This window comes from Lolium rigidum, chromosome 4, assembly GCF_022539505.1.
Source record: "Lolium rigidum isolate FL_2022 chromosome 4, APGP_CSIRO_Lrig_0.1, whole genome shotgun sequence".
NCBI lineage: Eukaryota > Viridiplantae > Streptophyta > Magnoliopsida > Poales > Poaceae > Lolium > Lolium rigidum.
Window position 1 is genome coordinate 75,532,935 of NC_061511.1, and position 22,521 is coordinate 75,555,455.

Here is a 22,521-nt window from a genome sequence, read left to right on the forward strand (position 1 = left end):
GAGCTAACCTATTAACAAGATGCCGAAGTGCCGATTCTTGTTTTCTGCTGTTTTTGGTTTCAGAAATCCTAGTAAAGAAATATTCTCGGAATTGGACGAAATAAAAGCCCAGAGGCCTATTTTCTCACGAAGCTTCCAGAAGACCGAAGACGAGACGAAGAGGGGCCACGGGGTGGCCAAACCCTAGGGCGGCGCGGCCCCACCCCTGGCCGCGCCGGCCTGTGGTTTGGGCCCCACGTGCCGCCTCTCGACTTGCCCTTCCGCCTACTTAAAGCCTCCGTGACGAAACCCCCAGTACCGAGAGCCACGATACGGAAAACATTACCGAGACGCCGTCGCCGCCGATCCCATCTCGGGGGATCCTGGAGATCGCCTCCGGCACCCTGCCGGAGAGGGGAATCATCTCCCGGAGGACTCTACACCGCCATGGTCGCCTCCGGAGTGATGAGTGAGTAGTCTACCCCTGGACTATGGGTCCATAGCAGTAGCTAGATGGTTGTCTTCTCCCCATTGTGCTATCATTGTCGGATCTTGTGAGCTGCCTAACATGATCAAGATCATCTATCTGTAATTCTATATGTTGCGTTTGTTGGGATCCGATGAATAGAGAATACTTGTTATGTTGATTATCAAAGTTATGCTTATGTGTTGTTTATGATCTTGCATGCTCTCCGTTATTAGTAGATGCTCGGCCAAGTAGATGCTTTTAACTCCAAGAGGGAGTACTTATGCTCGATAGTGGGTTCATGCCTGCATTGACACACTGGGACGAGTGACGAAAGTTCTAAGGTTGTGTTGTGCTTGTTGCCACTAGGGATAAAACATTGATGCTATGTCTAAGGATGTAGTTGTTGATTACATTACGCACCATACTTAATGCAATTGTCCGTTGCTTTGCAACTTAATACTTGGAGGGGTTCGGATGATAACTCTGAAGGTGGACTTTTTAGGCATAGATGCGGTTGGATGGCGGTCTATGTACTTTGTCGTAATGCCCAATTAAATCTCACTATACTCATCATGATATGTATGTGCATTGTCATGCTCTCTTTATTTGTCAATTGCCCAAGCTGTAATTTGTTCACCCAACATGCTTGTTCGTCTTATGGGAGAGACACCTCTAGTGAACTGTGGACCCCGGTCCAATTCTCTTTACTGAAATACAATCTACTGCAATACTTGTTTTTACTGTTTTCTCTCGCAAACAATCATCTTCCACACAATACGGTTAATCCTTTGTTACAGCAAGCCGGTGAGATTGACAACCTCACCTGTTTCGTTGGGGCAAAGTACTTTGGTTGTGTTGTGCAGGTTCCACGTTGGCGCCGGAATCTCCGGTGTTGCGCCGCACTACATCCCGCCGCCATCAACCTTCAACGTGCTTCTTGGCTCCTCCTGGTTCGATAAACCTTGGTTTCTTTCGAGGGAAAACTTGCTGCTGTGCGCATCATACCTTCCTCTTGGGGTTGCCCAACGAACGTGTGAAATACACGCCATCAAGCTCTTTTTCCGGCGCCGTTGCCGGGAGATCAAGACACGCTGCAAGGGGAGTCTCCACTTCTCAATCTCTTTACTTTGTTTTTGTCTTGCTTTATTTTATTTACTACTTTGTTTGCTGCACTAAATCAAAATACAAAAAAAAATTAGTTGCTAGTTTTACTTTATTTGCTATCTTGTTTGCTATATCGAAAACACAAAAAATTAGTTTACTTGCATTTACTTTATCTAGTTTGCTTTATTTACTACTGCTAAATGGGTATTGTTGAGAATACTAAGTTGTGTGATTACACTAGTTTGGCATAATGGACAACAATGAGCTTCTTATTCTATTTCCTGATTTAAGACATGGATGGTCTGATGCGAAAATTAAAAAACCCATGGAACATATTAGCATGAACACTTTGAATACCATTGTTGCTAATGATATAGAAAATTCTAAGCTTGGGGAAGCTGGCTTTGATGAGCATGATATTTTTAGTCCCCCAAGCATTGAGGAGAAAATTTTCTTTGATGATACTATGCTTCCTATATTTGATGATGAGAATAATAATAATAGCTACTTTGTTGAATTTGCTCCCACTACAATTAATAAGAATGACTATGCTTATGTTGGGAGTAGTAATTATTTTATGCATGAGACTCATGATAAGAATGCTTTATGTGATAGTTATATTGTTGAGTTTGCTCATGATGCTACTGAAAGTTATTATGAGAGAGGAAAATATGGTTGTAAAAATTTTCATGTTACTAAAACACCTCTCTATGTGCTGAAATTTTTGAAGCTATACTTGTTTTATCTTCCTATGCTTGTTACTTTGCTCTTCATGAACTTGTTTATTTACAAGATTCCTATGCATAGGAAGCATGTTAGATTTAAATGTGTTTTGAATTTGCCTCTTGATGCTCTCTTTTGCTTCAAATACTATTTCTTGCGAGTGCATCATTAAAACTGCTGAGCCCATCTTAATGGCTAAAAAGAAAGAACTTCTTGGGAGATAACCCATGTGTTTGTTTTGCTACAGTACTTTATTTTATATTTGTGTCTTGGAAGTTGTTTACTACTGTAGCAACCTCTCCTTATCTTAGTTTTATGTTTTGTTGTGCCAAGTTAAGCCGTTGATAGAAAAGTAAGTACTAGATTTGGATTACTGCGCAGTTCCAGATTTCTTTGCTGTCACGAATCTGAGCCCACTGCCCTGCAGGAAGCTCAGAAAATTATGCCAATTTACGTGCATGATCCTCAGATATGTACGCAACTTTCATTCAATTTGAGCATTTTGATTTGAGCAAGTCTGGTGCCATTTTAAAATTCGTCAATACGAACTGTTCTGTTTTGACAGATTCTGCCTTTTATTTCGCATTGCCTCTTTCGCTATGTTGGATGAATTTCTTTGATCCACTAATGTCCAGTAGCATTATGCAATGTCCAGAAGTATTAAGAATGATTGTGTCACCTCTGAATATGTCAATTTATATTGTGCACTAACCCTCTAATGAGTTGTTTCGAGTTTGGTGTGGAGGAAGTTTTCAAGGATCAAGAGAGGAGTATGATGCAACATGATCAAGGAGAGTGAAAGCTCTAAACTTGGGGATGCACCCGGTGGTTCACCCCTGCATATATCAAGAAGACTCAAGCGTCTAAGCTTGGGGATGCCCAAGGCATCCCCTTCTTCATCGACAAATTATCAGGTTCCTCCCCTGAAACTACATTTTTATTCGGCCACATCTTATGTGCTTTTTCTTGGAGCGTCGGTTTGTTTTTGTTTTTGTTTTGTTTGAATAAAATGGATCCTAGCATTCACTTTATGGGAGAGATACACGCTCCGCTGTAGCATATGGACAAATATGTCCTTGGTTTCTACTCATAGTATTCATGGCGAAGTTTCTCCTTCGTTAAATTGTTATATGGTTGGAATTGGAAAATGATACATGTAGTAATTGCTATAAATGTCTTGGGTAATGTGATACTTGGCAATTGTTGTGCTCATGTTTAAGCTCTTGCATCATATGCTTGGCACCTATTAATGAAGAAATACATAGAGCATGCTAAAATTTGGTTTGCATATTTGGTTTCTCTAAGGTCTAGATAATTTCTAGTATTGAGTTTGAACAACAAGGAAGACGGTGTAGAGTCTTATAATGCTTTCAATATGTCTTTTATGTGAGTTTTGCTGCACCGGTTCATCCTTGTGTTTGTTTCAAATAAGCCTTGCTAGCCTAAACCTTGTATCGAGAGGGAATACTTCTCATGCATCCAAAATACTTGAGCCAACCACTATGCCATTTGTGTCCACCATACCTACCTATACTACATGGTATTTTCCCGCCATTCCAAAGTAAATTGCTTGAGTGCTACCTTTAAAATTCCATCATTCACCTTTGCAATATATAGCTCATGGGACAAATAGCTTAAAAACTATTGTAGTATTGAATATGTAATTATGCACTTTATCTCTTATTAAGTTGCTTGTTGTGCGATAACCATGTTTACTGGGGAACGCCATCAACTCGTTGTTGAATTTCATGTGAGTTGCTATGCATGTTCGTCTTGTCTGAAGTAAGGGCGATCTACACTGAGTTGAATGGTTTGAGCATGCATATTGTGAGAGAAGAACATTGGGCCGCTAACTAAAGCCATGATTCATGGTGGAAGTTTCAGTTTTGGACAAACATCCTCACATCTCTAATGAGAAAAGAATTAATTGTTGTCAAATGCTTAAAGCATTAAAAGAGGAGTCCATTATCTGTTGTCTATGTTGTCCCGGTATGGATGTCTAAGTTGAGAATAATCAAAAGCGAGAAATCCAAATGCGAGCTTTCTCCTTAGACCTTTGTACGAGGCGGCATAGAGGTACCCCTTTGTGAAACTTGGTTAAAGCATATGTATTGCGGTGATAATCCAGGTAGTCCAAGCTAATTAGGACAAGGTGCGAGCACTATTAGTACACTATGCATGAGGCTTGCAACTTATAAGATATAATTTACATGATGCATATGCTTTATTACTACCGTTGACAAAATTGTTTCATGTTTTCAAAATCAAAGCTCTAGCACAAATATAGCAATCGATGCTTTTCCTCTATGAGGACCATTCTTTTACTTTCAATGTTGAGTCAGTTCACCTATTTCTCTCCACCTCAAGAAGCAAACACTTGTGTGAACTGTGCATTGATTCCTACATACTTGCTTATTGCACTTATTATATTACTCTATGTTGACAATATCCATGAGATATATATGTTACAAGTTGAAAGCAACCGCTGAAACTTAATCTTCTTTTGTGTTGCTTCAATACCTTTACTTTGAATTATTGCTTTATGAGTTAACTCTTATGCAAGACTTATTGATGCTTGTCTTGAAGTGCTATTCATGAAAAGTCTTTGCTTTATGATTCACTTGTTTACTCATGTCATACACATTGTTTTGATCGCTGCATTCACTTCATATGCTTTACAAATAGTATGATCAAGTTTATGATGGCATGTCACTCCAGAAATTATCTTTGTTATCGTTTTACCTGCTCGGGACGAGCAGAACTAAGCTTGGGGATGCTGATACGTCTCCAACGTATCGATAATTTCTTGTGTTCCATGCCACATTATTGATGTTATCTACATGTTTTATGCACACTTTATATCATATTCGTGCATTTTCTGGAGCTAACCTATTAACAAGATGCCGAAGTGCCGGTTGATGTTTTCTCGCTGTTTTTGGTTTCAGAAATCCTAGTAAAGAAATATTCTCGGAATTGGACGAAATAAAAGCCCGGAGGCCTATTTTCTCATGAAGCTTCCGGAAGACCGAAGACGAGACGAAGAGGGGCCACGGGGTGGCCAAACCCTAGGGCGGCGTGGCCCCACCCCCGGCCGCGCCGGCCCGTGGTTTGGGCCCCCGTGCCGCCTCTCGACTTGCCCTTCCGCCTACTTAAAGCCTCCGTGACGAAACCCCCGATACCGAGAGCCACGATACGGAAAACATTGCCGAGACGCCGTCGCCGCCGATCCCATCTCGGGGGATCCTGGAGATCGCCTCCGGCACCCTGCCGGAGAGGGGAATCATCTCCCGGAGGACTCTACACCGCCATGGTCGCCTCCGGAGTGATGAGTGAGTAGTCTACCCCTGGACTATGGGTCCATAGCAGTAGCTAGATGGTTGTCTTCTCCCCATTGTGCTATCATTGTCGGATCTTGTGAGCTGCCTAACATGATCAAGATCATCTATCCGTAATTCTATATGTTGCGTTTGTTGGGATCCGATGAATAGAGAATACTTGTTATGTTGATTATCAAAGTTATGCTTATGTGTTGTTTATGATCTTGCATGCTCTCCGTTATTAGTAGATGCTCTGGCCAAGTAGATGCTTTTAACTCCAAGAGGGAGTACTTATGCTCGATAGTGGGTTCATGCCCGCATTGACACCGGGACGAGTGACGAAAGTTCTAAGGTTGTGTTGTCGTTGTTGCCACTAGGGATAAAACATTGATGCTATGTCTAAGGATGTAGTTGTTGATTACATTACGCACCATACTTAATGCAATTGTCTGTTGCTTTGCAACTTAATACCGGAGGGGTTCGGATGATAACCTCGAAGGTGGACTTTTTAGGCATAGATGCGGTTGGATGGCGGTCTATGTACTTTGTCGTAATGCCCAATTAAATCTCACTATACTCATCATGATATGTATGTGCATTGTCATGCTCTCTTTATTTGTCAATTGCCCAACTGTAATTTGTTCACCCAACATGCTTGTTCGTCTTATGGGAGAGACACCTCTAGTGAGCTGTGGACCCCGGTCCAATTCTCTTTACTTGAAATACAATCTACTTGCAATACTTGTTTTTACTTGTTTTCTCTCGCAAACAATCATCTTCCACACAATACGGTTAATCCTTTGTTACGGCAAGCCGGTGAGATTGACAACCTCATCTGTTTCGTTGGGGCAAAGTACTTTGGTTGTGTTGTGCGGGTTCCACGTTGGCGCCGGAATCTCCGGTGTTGCGCCGCACTACATCCCGCCGCCATCAACCTTCAACGTGCTTCTTGGCTCCTCCTGGTTCGATAAACCTTGGTTTCTTTCTGAGGGAAAACTTGCTGCTGTGCGCATCATACCTTCCTCTTGGGGTTGCCCAACGAACGTGTGAAATACACGCCATCATGCCCTTACACCTAAAATAGGTGTAAGGGCAGCTAGATATCGAGGGGAAGCGTAGCTAAACGAGTGCATCGTGAAAGCATTGTGATCAACCCCAAAACACCTAAGATAAGGGTGTTGCTCGCCATCAAAAAGGCTTCAGCGCGAGCAACACCAAAAACGAATAAAGCGATATCGCCTAGATCGCAAGATGCAATCTAGGCAGCATGTTGCTTACCCGGGAGAAACCCTTGAAACAAGGGGTGGCGATGCGCCTAGATTGATTTGTTGTGAACGTGATTGTCCTCCTTTCTCAATAATCCTAGATACATATTTATAGTCCGTAGACTCTCTAACTTGGGAATAAACCCAACCGTGTACGAGCTAAACTCTATCTCTTAATTCTAACCGACACGTATCCTACTATATTTACAGATACACGGGCAACCTTGCCCAAACTTCTTGTACAAGGCCGATTCGGGAATATTTTCTATGTATATCTTCTAAGCCCATTTAATCACGGCCCATCTCCAGACTTGGCTAAATTCTGGTGGTAACAAAATCTAAGTTGAATTATTCTTAAAATCAACAGATACATAAACTATAGCACCTACTTTTGGAAGTAGAATACAATATATTGGGTTTTAAAAAAGCTTTTTTATCCTCGATTTGAGCAAAATGCGGTAGCCCGATTCAGACCCACCCACCTGACTGCCAGTACCGAGATTAACGCCACATTGTAACGGGCGAGCGGCTCAATTTATGACCAAATAAATGTAATATTTGATTTTGATATACTACTACATTTACGATGAGCCAGCTGTTAGTTCATCAAATACTTTGCATACTAATAAATTACCAAAATTAATCGTTGGTGCAACGGCCGATTTCGATTTCAAACATTAATAGCTACGTTTGATTTTAATAAATAACATATTAATATTTACAATCCATTCAGAATTCAAAATATTAACTTACATTAAACTTTATGAAAAAAGTAAATTACTCTCTCTATCAGAATGGTCGATAGTCAAGTTCAGAATATTATATTTGATCATAAAAATAGTGAAATCATCCTTAGTCACAAAGGTATCTATATGAGATTGTGATTACCTTCACAATGACACTATATGGGTGTTGAAAACCTTGGTGGAGTATTAGGGTTTTCGAGAGAATCGCACAACACCCTTAGGCCAACGTGTTGTACTATATAAAGAAAAGTTATACATGGGATATACGATAGGTTATATATATATTGAAATAGATCCATGTCGATATGGGTATGAGTCTATATCTATGTATACTAAGTATGTTATCTCCCTCCCTCAATCTCAGCTGAGCCATGAAGGTTGAAATTACACATACAAGCTAGGGGTAATGCTAGTGGAAATGGTTTGATAAATATTTCAAATAACTAATCCTTGGATGATAGGAACTTAATCTAAAGCAACTTCTGACCAACCCTCTCCCGAATGAAAATCCACCCAATAGTTTTTGTTCGAGGATGGGAAATTTGATTGGAAGAGAGATATATTGCTCCACCATTATCACACCATACGATATGTGGATTCAACAATAAAGCTTGTACCCAAATAAGTTCAGCAGTAGCATTAGCAAGTGCTTTTTCACCATATATGCACCATAAAAAGGTGTTTGTTACATGATGCCTTCACCCAGGCCCTACTCGATACCTGTGGTGGTCCCTCCTTTGTTCACGAGACCCAGGACAACCTGGTGCCGATGCTCACGTATACACATGATGCAGAGATCATGTCGACGCATGGCATGCGCTCTGTTGTAGTGGACCATGATGAGAAACTGGTTGCTTCCATGCTTGCTAGGAAGGAAGTGATCAAGGCAGGTAAAGCCCACATCACAAGGGGTTTGAAGGGGGTGAAGGAAACAATGAAGTGGCATCCATTCATGTCCACCTTCGTCCTCAACAAGATGTGTGACATCATCAAGAGAGGCGCTAGGACATAAAAGGGGTTCAAGGAGGTGCAGTTGAACAATGTAGTGAAGAAGGTGTTCAAAAACTATGGATCGAAGGTGCCCTCATTGTTGGGTTCCGTAGCACAAAACAATTTTTTCCTACCGACAGAATAACATAGCCAAGATCTATTCTATGAAAATGTAAAGTAACAGAGGGATTCAATATTCATACCCTTGACGATCGGAAGCATTATGTTACGAATGAGCGTTGTTGATGAAGATGAATGGTGACTCCAATCTCAAGGTGGAGCAGACATACAGGCGGTGAAGTGCTCCAACTAGCAGCACCTCTATAGTTCTACACGCGAACGGTGTAGATGACGTCCCCCGAGCTCCAGTCCAGCGAAGCAGCGGAAGAATACTCGGACCAAAGTTCCAGCATCACGATTGCATGCGTTTGGTGGAGATCTCTCACTCCGTATGCACGTTCCAAAACTCGGGAACTACACGTGAGGGGGAGAGAGAGGCAAATGAGCTAAGGGATTACGGGGAGAGGATGCTCCCTTCCTTTATATAGGTGTGGGGGAAGGGGAGGTGGAGCCTCCACCTCATGTGTCGCACCCCCTAGGGTTTGCGGGTGGCAGCCCACCATGGCCTGCCAGCTACCTCCTCCCTTTGGTGCATGTGGCGCCCCCCTAGCGGGCTGCCACATGGTGGCCCATTAGGGATAGCCCTATATAAAATCCAATTTTAATATTTAATTCGATTAATTAAATACTAAAACATATTAATTAAGTATTTGAACAATTCATCGGCTCCGGAACTTATTCTGATAACTCCCCGGAACAATTCTGGAGTTCTCTCTTATTTAATCTGATGATCCCAAATAAATCTCTAAGCATCATATACCCTTCAGCATGCCATCCTACGGGTTCAGGAATGTGCAAACTTGATTGAGACACCTCTCCGATCAATGATCAACAACGGGATCTAGAAACCCATGATGGCCCCTAAGATTTCCACGGAAAATCTTATCGCTTGAACCTTAAAGTTGAGTCCTATTCCCTTTGTCTCACGATACATAGTTTGTTCGAGATATGATCTTTGGTATCTCTTATACCTAGTTCAATCTTGTTACCGACAAATTTTTTTACTCGTTCTCGTGATATCACATTCCCGTGACCTAGTCACACTCTTGCAAGCTTCGTACATGTAATATCACTGAGTGGGCCCACAGTATCTATCCGTCAGCGGATGGAAAAATCCCGATCTTGAAACATACGCCTCAACCCATCCCTTAGGAATACCTGAGCAACACTTTTATGATCACCCTGTTACGGAGTGGCGGTTGATGCTATCAAGGCAGCCTCCAGTGATATTGATTAGATATGGTCTCACGTTCTAAGGATTAGGTTACACAGTTCCTAGTATAGCAATGTTGAACTTTGTGACTATATCACATTGCAGTACTTTAGTTGTGTGTGTCCATCACATCATTCAATTAATGACATGACTCCATTATCAAATGACATAAATGCCCATGATTAGAAAACCTTAGGGACATGGATTTATTTAGATACCACATGTGTACTAATGTTTTCGCTTAATACAGTTATAGCATGGCATAAAATTTATTATGAACATTACATATATTACAATAAAGCATATTTATTTATTTTCCTCTAGGGCGCATATCCAACACTCACAACAGGTGTACCAACCACATGTGTAAGAAGAGAGCCAAGTGGATCCATTTCTCCAAGCTAGGAAACCTAAGTGGTGCTGGCTAGAATGATGACACTCATAACATTATCCTTGAGGACGAGCACTAAAAAGGCCATGTCTCGGTACTAACAATTGTCACTTGTTCATAACCTATCACAATTTCCCAATCTTCTAACCTTCTAGAACTCACCAACGTAATTCCCCTTCCTTAGGAATACCCAAGGACACCGAGTACCTGAACGAGCCAATTGCCAACTACATCCATATGCAGCAAATCTTGTCCTTTGGCCTTTCCACCAGTAGGTATGCCATGGGATCTAGTGAGCCTTTGGGAACACATTGCCCTAAGTACGTAGACACTCATGATTCTGAGGCCGTCATCATCGAAGATGACTATGGTCAGGTTCCTTCTCCAGATACTGATACTACTACTAGTGCTCCTGGTGGTGGTCCCACCGCTGGTTCTTCTACTGGTGTTACTTTTCTTGATCCTGGTAGGAAGAGGAAAAGGTTCGTCTTGGGAGAGGATGATGTAGTTGACTTTACCTTCATGAACGAAGCCATGGAAGAGGTGGCGGTCATCATCACCAATGCCTCCATTTCTGATGTGCACCCATCCCTCTACTTCATCGTCATAGATGTTGTTGGGTTCAAACCTCAACCATGCTGAGCTAACCCACTATTTTGTGAGTCTGTAGGATATACGGCATGCTCGAAGGAAGGTAATACGTGAAAACATTTTTCAGAGTCCACTATCGACTCACTACTTTGTGGAGAACTTTCTTAGGGATGTAGAAGTGGTGTTGACACCTAAACATCTAGGTCATAGCATGCAAGGAACAAAAATTCCAAGACCAAGATGGATTGCACCACCGAGAGGATGCGCCAAGATAAATGTTGACCAAGATGTACTAATATTTTACAAGTACTAATGGTTTTTTGAGCGCATGCGCTCAATAAACAAATCGGTCACTCATCACAAATTTCACGGATCTTCTTCAACTTGTCTTTGTGTGCATGGCCGGCTTTGACAAGATCAAACATCGCGTACTCCAATTTTTTTTCTTATCCTCTTTCATTTTCTTTTCATCCTCCCTTATCTTCTTCTTCTCTTTTAATTTGCCCAATTCCACTTCGGCATCCTCCTTGTTTCTCATAATTTTTGCGTAGTTTTTCTTCAGAGTAAGCGTCACAGTTGTATAAACCCAGTGATTTACATCATTCTTTAGAACCAAATATTCTTCTTGCACTTTCATCTTTTTTTGCTCTTTCAATCTCATACATGCCCCACAAAAAGGTCAATGCCATTAGGGATCAGCCAAACCCACAAACCCACAGTTGTCTTCCTACAAATTTGAATTTCTAATTGAATTTAAGCTAGCTAGCTAGTGATGCATACTCATACTACAAATCAAAACAATAGGCTCATATCTTACGTTTTTCTTCGAGCACACATAGAACCGGCGTTATGTGCTCGGCCCTTCAAACGCAACGGCTTTCAAATTCAATGCCGGTCCATGCCGGATCGGCGATGGTATCCAGCATGTCCATGTCAGGGTACTACAGAACACCGAGGATCAACACCTTTTATGGCAGAAACCCTAACCCTAACTCGAATCCTACAACGCATAGCCAAAGAAGGGGTAGTTTGAGGGGAAGGACTACTCACATCGCTAAGCACCGACTCGACGAAGGTCTCGCCGTCGTTCTAGCTCAACATGTCTTCCGGTCGTGGCTTCGGTGGATTCGATCCGGCGGTGGATAGGATGCTGCGACAGGAGTTCTCGAACATTCGACGACGCGACAAGGGACCGACGTTGGCGCGGGTCTGCTAGTTGGGGAGCAAATGACGCGTCGATTTTTCAGTGGTTGCGGCGCCGATTTGGAGGCGACGGGAGGGGGAGTGGAGCACGTGTTCGATTTGGAGGCGACGGGAAGGGAGTGGCAAAGCGTAGTATGGCTACCAGGACTGGCCCGTGTTGTTTTATCGGCGTGTCGCGCGTTGTCGGCACCCCCCGTTGTACCCCCGAACCACAGGTCAGGCACTAGGGGACCGGTGGGGGGGGGGATTTTTGGGCCTCAGCCCCCAAAGGCCATTTCGGGGCTCCCGATGGGGATGCTCTAAATTCTAATGGTAAATCCAACACTCCTCGAGAATGTTTTTGCCCTCTGCAGTTTCAATCTTTAAATAGTGCGTTGTTACTTGCTTTGTTACTTAATGTAGTTTACTTTATCTGTTGTTTAGTCACCTTTCAATTACTCACGCCTTTTCCTACTTGAAATCAAAGGCGTCTTGAATGTTTGCTTTAGTGTTTTATAACAAATAACTCTTAAGACAGCAGCCGGTAGGCTCTCTGTGGGATCGATACTCTTTTTCCGAAACTAGCTACACCTACCCGTGCATTTGCAGTTATTAGATATCGACCCTCCTCTCCAGTTCATATTATAGATAACACCTTAGTGGTCTACCTTGTGACTCAATCAAGTATGGACGAGGATTGAGGCAAAAAGACCTTCTATCCCTGCTTCTCTTTGTGTTGACTTTAGACCCGATAAAATTCATTCTTAAGAAAGCCACTGACAAAGGGCATCTACATGCTATTCGGGGAAGAATCCCAACGACTTGCACATCTCTTTATGACGATGGTTCGGATGCTTTTGCCAGGTCTAGGAAGGAGGATATTCAAGTCCTTGGTTCCATGCTTGCGTCCTTTTGGAGATGTCACCGGCCTAAACACCAATTGCCAAAAGAGTTTTGTTTCCCCAATTAGATGTGAGAACATTGATCTTGATGACATTCTTCAGTTCTTTCTGAGCATCAGATCAACCTTCCCTTTGCGATATCTAGGGATTCCCCTCTCCATCCACCGTCTTCGAAGGATAGATTTCCAACCCCTTGAAGACAAGACTGCTGGAAAGATTGGTACATGAAGTTGGAAGAACCTTACTTCGGTTGGGCGTAGAGTTTTGGTCAAATCCGTCTTAACGTCACAAGCCATCTACCACATCAACTCTCTTGAGATTACAAAGGAAGTGCTAAAAAGGATCATCGCTCTCCTCCGTGCTTACTTGTGGGCTGGTTGTGATAAGGTGTTGGAAATGCAAAGTAAATTGAGACATGATTTTCCATCTGACAAATCTTGGTGATCTAGGAATGTTAAATGTTGAAAACTTTGTCACTGCTCTAAGACTTCATTGGCTATGGCTTGAATGGACTGATGAGTCCAAATCTTGGATTGGCCTTGGTAACCCATGCAATGAGCAAGATAGAGATTACTTCGACGCAGCAAAATTTGTCAATGTCGGTGATGGAGGAAAATTTAAATTTGGGCACTCACCTTGGCTCTCTACAATTAGGTCTAAAGATGTTGCCCCGAAAATCTACAAGCTCGCAGGGTAAAAAAATTACGGTTAAGAAAGGCCCTTGACAACAAATTCCGTGTGGCCCAAGTAGATACAAGAAACGGTTTCGGGGTGGAGCACATCCAACAATTTGTTGCTCTATGGGGAGTTGTCTCTACCGCCCATCTCCACCCCGGAGTTAATGATACCATCACTTGGAAAATCACCAATGGTGGAATCTACTCCGCCTCATCGGCCTACAAAATGCAATTCGAGGACATTACACGCTCTCCTTACTAAAGTTTGGGCTCCTCCAAAATGTAAGTTTTTTGCTTGGTTGATCTTGCAAAACAAAGTTTGGACAACGAACCATTTAATTCGGAGTGTGGAAAAATTGTGGAAATTTCTCCCTATGCAACCAAGTTCAAGAATCGGTGTCACGTCTCCTTTTCAAGTGTCAGTTCACTATGCCAATTTGGAATGTCATCCTTCCTTGGTTTGGTCACCAACATATTGCCACTTCCCTTTGGGCAAACAAATTGGAATGCTAGGGTCTTCCGCAACCACACTTCATCAACCACATAATCATTGCGAAGATCAAAGATGAGGCAAACTCGTGGAGCATAGCCAGTGCAAAATTCTTTTGTAATGTAATCAGGGGGGAATAGGCTCGTTGTACACCTTACATGTGCTTCACGCCACAATCTCTCACTTTCTGCTCCTCCATCTGTCTCCATCATATAATTGATCTCACCTCTCATGTCTGAGTTAAAAAAAATATTAAAGATCTAGGGCTTTCCTAGGCACTTGTTTTAACAACTTCTTATTCAATGAAAATGGCAAATCTTTTTTCCTTCTTAAAAAAACTAACTGCCAGTACTTCCAAACACTCCAGAACGATGTTCAGTTCAGTATCTGTCACTAGTACATGATACAGTATGTGATGAGTTTACTGATTTCAAGCAAGCAACAGCACAAACGCAATCCTGATCAGGTATACACATGATGTGCTTGACTGTGATGTGGCCGGGAGGAAGCTTAGCAATCTGATCACTAAACGTGTTATGATACTGCTAGAGGGATGACGCGAGAGGACCGGCCGGGGGCCTTGCCCACGGCCGGTGGTAAGAGGGAAATGATTTCCTTCTTAATTCCTGCTTGATTAGATTGATACGTCCCCTCTCTTTATATAGACAGGTTTACTTGACTCCTAAGCAAACGACCCTTATCTCTAATTAACCCCAAGATTAATGGGTTATAGCGCCAGCCCAAGCCCATTACGTACTCTAACACTACACCCCACCTGGACATGCAACTCGTCCTCGAGCTGCAACCTAAACAAATCATGACTCGACGCAACACAAACCTAACACCTAAAAACGAGCCTTTTACATCTCGGCTTGTTTTATTACTCTCAACCTGAAATGGACTGGGACGCTTTATTGTTGACCCCTGGACATAAAGTGGACACCATCCGCCCGTCGGACGTGCACCTGTACAACCACCTGGATCCCATGGAAACCAGCGGGACAAAAGGAGCTCGCGCAGTGGCCGGGGCGGAATGCAATGGTGCTACGCGGTGCGCTCCTGTCGGTGACACCATGCCTTCTCCCTGCCGGATGACTGTCGATGGCACAGACTTTGAGGTCGCTGCCTGCGGGGAAAACAACATGTCCGCCGTCCGTGGGGGAAACCGCACGCCCAAGGTCCCCGACGCAGCGGACGAGATTGAGGTCCGTTGTGCAACGAAGCGCAACTTGGAGGAGCTGCAACTGCAGATCACACATCTCCCGCACACGCCGACGCACTAGGAGGCTGCGCGCAGCAGCCTGCAGCCTCACCGCCGCCGACACGTGGAGGATAGCAATCCAAGCCGGAAGCGGTGACGGCGACGGAGGGAAACGGACCTGGTGGAAGGGCATCCGGGGCGGTGTCGATGTAGAGCCCGGGGCCAAGGTCGCTCCCACACCGCCGAAAGGCAGGGACGACGTCGGTGGCGGCAGCAGCCGCTGCTGCGGTGTTGGTGGCGACGGCAGCAGCTGCTGCTGCAGCTGTTCACCGAACGGCAGGGACAGCGTCGATGAGGACAGCAGCTGCAGCGGTGGCGTTGGTGGCGGTGGCAGCTGCTGCTGTTGCTGCTGCTGCGTCCCGGTGGGGAAGAAGGCGGCCGGCTGCTGGAGAAGAGGGACCCATGGCGCCGAGGTAGGGCCCGGCCCGGAGATGGTGGACAGCGGCAGCGGGGACTGCAGCAGCCCGACGACGGGTGGCGGCGACGACAGCAGCAGCGTCGGCTGCAGCGGCCTGGCGATCGCAGCGGAGGCCGCCTGGTGCGTCGGCTGCCACGGCAGCAGCGCCGCCGGAGGCGGCCCGTAAGGACCGGCCTGGAAGAGGCGGATCTCCTGGACAGCAGTGGTGAGATCGCGGATTGCTCCGGCGATCTCCTCCAGGGCGACGGGAAGCGTCGCGGTGGAGGTGGCCGGCACCGGCCTGGGCGGGGCGTCGGTGGTGGTGACCATCGGGCCAGTGGTGGTGGGATGGCTGGACATGATCGAACCCGGAAAACTGATACCAAATTGTTATGGTGCTGCTAGAGGGATGGCGCGAGAGGACCCGCCGGGGGGCCTTGCCCACGGCAGTGGCAAGTGGGAAAGGATTTCCGTCTTAATTCTTGCTTGATTAGATTGATACATCTCCTCTCCTTATATAGAGAGGTTTACTTGACCCCTAAGCAAGCGACCCTTATCTCTAATTAACCCTAAAACTAATGAGCTATAGCGCCAGCTCAAGCCGTTGAAGTATTTCTCTCGCTTTAGTGATTAACTCAGCAATCATGTGTTACTTGGGAGGTGAAATGCAAAAAAGTTCAGGGGAATCACACCCATATTAGTGATTCATCAACTCAATTAGCAGGTTCCATCACGGGAATCACACCCATATGCGATGCATCAGGTACAGAGCAGGTTTATTCATCATGAAACACTTATAGCCAGCGAGAGTGACATGTTCGATAGGCTCCAACCACAAGCTTCATCTGCTGCATCACATATACATATGCAGAGCATCCTATTCCTAGGCGGCCGGCTTGAATTCCTGGAGCTGCTTGAAGTTCGCCCACGCCTTCTCCCAGACCTTGGCCTCGTACAGCTTCTTGGCGCCGCCTTCGCTGACCTCGATGGTGAAGTAGTGCATGCACCCGGCCACCACCTGCACCCTCACCTTCACCAGCCTCTCGAACTCCAGCAGCGCGTTCTGCATCCCACCCAAATCAGACAGACACCACCGCCGATCATCAGGTAACGCGTATCAGATCAAACACACGCAAGGAACAGAGATGGTATGTTCTTGGATCGGGTTGGGACTTACGGCCTTGGTGTTGTGCTCGGCGACGGCGAATCGGGCGAGCTCGATGGCCCCGAGGTCGTTCTCCCGCCCCGCCGGCGCGTCCTGGATGCCGCCCAGCATCCGGCCGCGCCCCCGTGGCCCGTCGTGCACCGCCTCGGCCATCGCTGCTGCTGCCGGCCGGTGGGTCGCTGCACGGAGCCGCCGGAGGAGTAGAATTGCAGCTGCTATTGAGAGAACTGATTCCGTGAATCGAGAAGATCAATCTGCGTAGATATCAAGCGGAGCGGAGTCGGGGAGGGGATTATATAGCGACGTGGGGCGAAAAGAGAAATGCGATGTGATATGCGGGAGCGCGACCCGTTTTGGGCGTCGGGACGGACGCGCTACGCTGCAGCGTTGGAACTGCACGTCGACGCGATGGGGACGGCGATGGCGTTACGTTGCAAATGAATGCTTAACGCGGAAGGCAAGTGGTGACGAAGTAAACAGGTACAATCGGTACAGAACATGATACTCCTTCACAGTCACAGCACAGTTGTTCAATATGGCAACCGCACACGCTTTCCTGGAACGTGGAATTAACAAAGCGGATGTAGGCTCGGGAAAGAGGTAAAATGGTTATTAATATACAATGTACTACCTTGGGTGTACAAGACCAGTCACACACCTAAAGATGCACCTCTTTTTCATTTTGTATCGGTTTGGCTGTGTAATTTTACAAAAATGTTCACTGTGGCGCGACGGCGAGTAGATTCGGCTGTCGTAGTTTAGTTTAGCTAATCCTTTAACCATCTGTATAAAGATGATCATTTTTAGCCAAAAACATATTAAGCACAGCTACTTAATATTTTGTGTCAATGATAGGTGGGCCTGGAAAGGTGCATGACGGACAACAAATCAGTCTATGACGCATCCGTGCTGATGCATTTCCTCTCCAAAATTTGGACCACGAATGCACGAATGCGTCGTCGTATGTGGGCATGTCGATCAGTGTTGTATCGGACCTCTAGGCTAGGGTCTTACCCACTTTTTGATCGGCCGAACACAAATAAACACTTTTGGCTCATTTATGTCGAACCACTTGAGATGTCTTTATACGTAAAATTTCGAACCCATTTCGTGAGTTCACACCTTTCTCAGAGGACACACATGGAAAATGAGGATTAGAATTTTCTAAAAGAAGTTGGCCGAGTTGGCTCGCAGTCACTATATGTAGAATTTCGAACCCATTTCATTTTTTGACGACTTTCTCGTGGACATATACATAAAAATGAGATCCGAATTTTTAAAAAGGCATACTCTAAATGGATTTTTATTGAGTAGATGGGTAACATGTGTCATAAATATATAATTACATGGCAAAAAATGGAATTCACTCTAAAAACATAGTAGACTGACAGCTTACCACCACACTTTCCTTTTCATTTCCCATTTTGTTACTGTTCTGTCACAAGCTTATCCAACCGTACTTCTGTGTTCTGTTTTTTTTGTTTGCGAAACACAGTACAATCAAAGGCGCTCATACATACGCGCACACACTCACCCCTATGAACGCACGCACGCACACCCTACCCCTATGAGCACCTCCAAGATACTGCATCGAAGAATTGATCCGGTGGGTCTTGAGATTGACGAAGTCACCACAGGCGCCTCGCTGTCGACGGAAACGTTGCCTCCCACTGAAGAATATTCCGCCTTTATGACACACCAAAGTGTCAAATCTGGAATTTGAACTCTGGTGGGTTTGGGGATTCCTAACCATCCAACCACAGGTTGGTTCTCTACTTCTGTGTTCTGTGTGAGTAGTATCGCCCACAAATCCTGTCGAGAACAACTATTGCAGAGATGGAGGACCGCCGCCGGCGAGCCGGAGGTGGGAAGGACCGGATCAGCGGCCTTCCTGACGAGCTGCTGCACGACATCCTCCGCCGCCTCCACTCTACCCCCGCCGCCGCGCGCACGAGCGAGCTCTCCCGCCGCTGGCGTCGCGTCTGGGCCCGCAGCCCAGATCTCGTTTTTGGTGACGACCTACTTCGTGGCGTGGAGGGCGGCGGAACCTCGTTCCTCGACGGCTTAGACGCCGCCCTCGCCGCCTACTCCGACGACCCGGCCGTCCACGTCGACAGCCTCAAGATCGCCGTGCCTCGCACATGCGGGGAGAACGTCCCGGCCCCGCGCGTCGCGCCGTGGCTGCGTTTCGCCTCGCGACGCCTTGCGGGCGCGTTCTACCTCTCCGTGCCTTATCAGCCATGGCCGCGAGTCAACCGCGAGGACGACGAGCTCGAGCTGCCCCCGTGCGAGGGAGCGACGGCGATAGAGCTCCAGCTCGGGTCGCGGTTCCTCCTCCGTATCCCGCAGGCCGGCACGTTCGAGGCGCTGTCCGACCTGGAGATTCGCCTAGCCACCATGGACGGCCGGGAGCTGACGTTCCTTGTCTCCTCGCAGTGCCCGCGGTTGCGGAATCTCACACTAGTCGTCCACCTGCTTGCCGCCTCTGATGTTGCCTTGCGCTCCGCCACGCTACGGAGCCTGGTGTTCCATGTCCGGAACACCCTCCGGCTCGACATCGCTGCTCCTATGCTCGAAAATCTGGATGTATCCAAGGTCGCCGATGCCCACATCGCTGCACCGAATCTGGCTGATGTCGTCTTGAGCAGCACAAATGTTGTCTTTGCTGACGCCGCCCGCCATCTCCGGCGGTTAGGCGTCAGACAGTGCTCTGCCTTGGCACCGCTGATGCGGCGGTTCGACTCAGTCAACACATTGCAACTTCAAACACCCAAAGTGCGATTCGTGGATTACCACACCAGTTTCCCCAGTGTGTTCATGCAATTGAATTGGTGTATTTTTGCTGATCATTTAATCCATGCTAATACTTTTGTACTCTTGGTTGATTTATTAGGGATTAGGGAGCTACAAGACATTCTTGGATGGCACGAACAATCTTCCCAAGTGTGAGATCTTGTCGGTATCATCCCTATGGGTGCATAACCATGCCTTTAAACCAAGCTTGCTGGAGATGCAATGGTATAAGGAGGCTGCATCTATTATTCAAATTTCCTTCAATGGTAAATTTCTAAGTTTAGTTTAGTTCCACATAATTATATGAGTGGGGTAATGATGCATTCATCTCCACAAACAGTGCACTCTGCTCTAATCTGGACTTTTTTTTTAATTATCAGAATCCCAATTGCTCTTCGGACTGTCCATGTCGCGTACGAGAGAGTCCCATGACTAATAGAATCATCCTTGATTCACTTCAAGGGATAGAAATTCGTGTGCTTAGAGGATCAGCAAATAAATTTGTGGAATTTCTAGAGCAGCTGCTATCTAGTATATGGAGCACAACAAAACTAATAAATCTTAAAAGTGTGGAAATGAACATCATGTGCCATGGTTCTCCCCTAAGCGACCAGCTATGCAAGAAGATCGGTGAGCTGTGTCCTCCAAATGTCAGAATCAAATCAAATGTGTTTCCCGAAGGCTTTACTCGGGATTAGAAACTACTCCTGTAGGAGCCCTATGCATTTGAGGTTGGACCATGTTCCGAACATAGAATCATGTGTGGGTTATTGAGAAAGTCATGGTATGTGATAGATTAATGGTTGTCTCTAAAAAATTCTATGTGTATCGTTCGTTCAGTGAATTTTACATGGCCATTTCTCTAAGATACTCTTTTTATACTCTTTTGACACCAACACCAATGTATTTAGGCTAGAGATGTTCTGAATGTGGATGGTGTGCGTTATTGATGAAATTCGAACAGTTCATTAAATTGTTAGTACAGTTCAAACTTTATCAGCTTCATCGTTAATGGGCTTTCGTTACTAAGGCGATGGTGAAGGACGTCCAATAAACTGCAAGGGGGAACACAAATGCTTGCGAAATGGTGTGCTGGAAGGATTCACAGTTGCTTGAAGCAGATCTTTAATTGGATGCTCTATAATGGACCTTCTGATAATTGGATGTGTCAGCCGTATGAGAAGGATGTCTAAAATGCTGTGCTCTCCTTGGCAATCGCACCATTCGATAATCCTCAGAAGAGGTTAAAATCATACTGCACTATGCCTACTGAAAGCTTGTCTTGTGGTTTTGGAAGTGCGGTGCTACGTGCTTGAGTCATCTATGTTGAAAGTAGCATAATCTTCAGTCACAAACCTTAGTCTGCGTAGGTACAGTAAAGCTTCAGGTCACAAACCCGAGAGATCATGTTTGTGCTTCTTCTGAAAGAGCATCTTCAGTTGAAGAGATTGATAAGTGTGCATGCATCCATACTCTAACTGAATTAGGAAGAACCACATCTGAATTCAAATGAAGTGTGTTCCGCCCAAAATAGGAATGGGCGCTAGGGTTATCAAATCTAGTGTGTGGAGAAGCTCTGGTTTCCTGTTTCCACTTGTAGCAGCATCTATTGATCAACCCCGGCGTACACGACACAATTCGAAGGAATTATATCAAACACCGTTGTATATGGAGCACCTCGACTCCTCAATTTTGTTTGGCTCGCCATTCAACAGTTAGGGTGTAAACGGATCGGATTGAATTGGATTTTGTTCGTAGCATATATTTTTCTTGAATTCGGAGCGGAGCGAATATTGATCGGTTTTGGATACGAATACAGATATACTAGAATGCGGATTTGAATCGAAAATGGGGTGCACGCGGACCAAAAACAAAAAATAGTCGGATATATGGTATCGTCCATGGATAGATGTATAGTTATAATTGTCGCAAATTTTGAGAGAGATTTAAACTTTCAGTCTTGTGTAGTTAAGAGAAAAGAAACACAATGTAAAGCATTGATAGAAACTTAGAGCTAAAATGAATTTGATAACTCAATATCTACTAACCTTGCAAGATTAGTCTTGGCTTTTGACTCAAAAACCAGATTATTCGGTTTTAATACTTCGAAATTATCCTAATTAATTTTTAGATAATCCATATCTACATGATATTTGTGATACCATATCCTATACTGTATTTGGAGCACCACTTCAAAATCGGATATTTGTATTCGTTGAATTTTTAAAAATCGGATATGGGTACCTTAAACGGATTCAGCGCCGATTTCAATGCAAAAATTATCCTATCCAGTTACACCCCTACATATATAGAGCATGGTCCGGGTTTAGCTGCGGACTCGGATGTCAAACACTTTGTTGAACCATAACTCGGTCAACCAATTGTGGCCATTGATAGAGTATTAAATAAGGCAATCAGAGGAAAGTGATAGTCTCTCTAGTCATGCTAACTTAATTGGAAATTTCGAATGAGAGGTACACATTTCTAGGATCTATCGTACCAGGGAAGTAACCCTTTTCTTGTAGTAGGCTCTATCGGAGTAAGCTAAACAATGTGGTTGACGAGAGGCGGCTCTTTGTCCCATCTTCTGTTCAGAGAATTTCCGTTGTAAGTGATGTTTTGGTTTATGCTCTCTTTATTTAAAATACAACTTTGATGCATTTTAAAAATGTCAAAACATTTAAACAAAACTTTCACGTGTACTTTTTCGCATACTACATGTGTACAAAGTTGTTTCTCGAAAATT

The 22,521-nt window shown here is 44.9% G+C and overlaps 2 protein-coding genes across 2 annotated transcripts; one reads left to right on the forward strand and one right to left on the reverse strand.

The window, feature by feature from the left end:
• Positions 1-16,567: 16,567 nt before the first annotated feature.
• On the reverse strand, positions 16,568-17,226 carry LOC124708007 (cysteine proteinase inhibitor-like). Its single transcript, XM_047239697.1, has 2 exons — positions 16,995-17,226; positions 16,568-16,880 (listed from the first exon to the last, which is right to left on the reverse strand). Exons 1-2 carry the CDS (start codon positions 17,133-17,135, stop codon positions 16,701-16,703), a joined length of 321 nt encoding a protein of 106 aa, XP_047095653.1. The 5' UTR covers positions 17,136-17,226; the 3' UTR covers positions 16,568-16,700.
• A 1,592-nt stretch (positions 17,227-18,818) lies between these two features.
• Positions 18,819-20,641, forward strand: LOC124647255 (putative FBD-associated F-box protein At5g50270). Its single transcript, XM_047187222.1, has 3 exons — positions 18,819-19,757; positions 19,876-20,041; positions 20,156-20,641. The coding sequence occupies exons 1-3, from the start codon at positions 18,819-18,821 to the stop codon at positions 20,209-20,211; spliced, it is 1,161 nt and encodes a 386-aa protein (XP_047043178.1). The 3' UTR covers positions 20,212-20,641.
• The last annotated feature ends 1,880 nt before the right edge of the window (positions 20,642-22,521 follow it).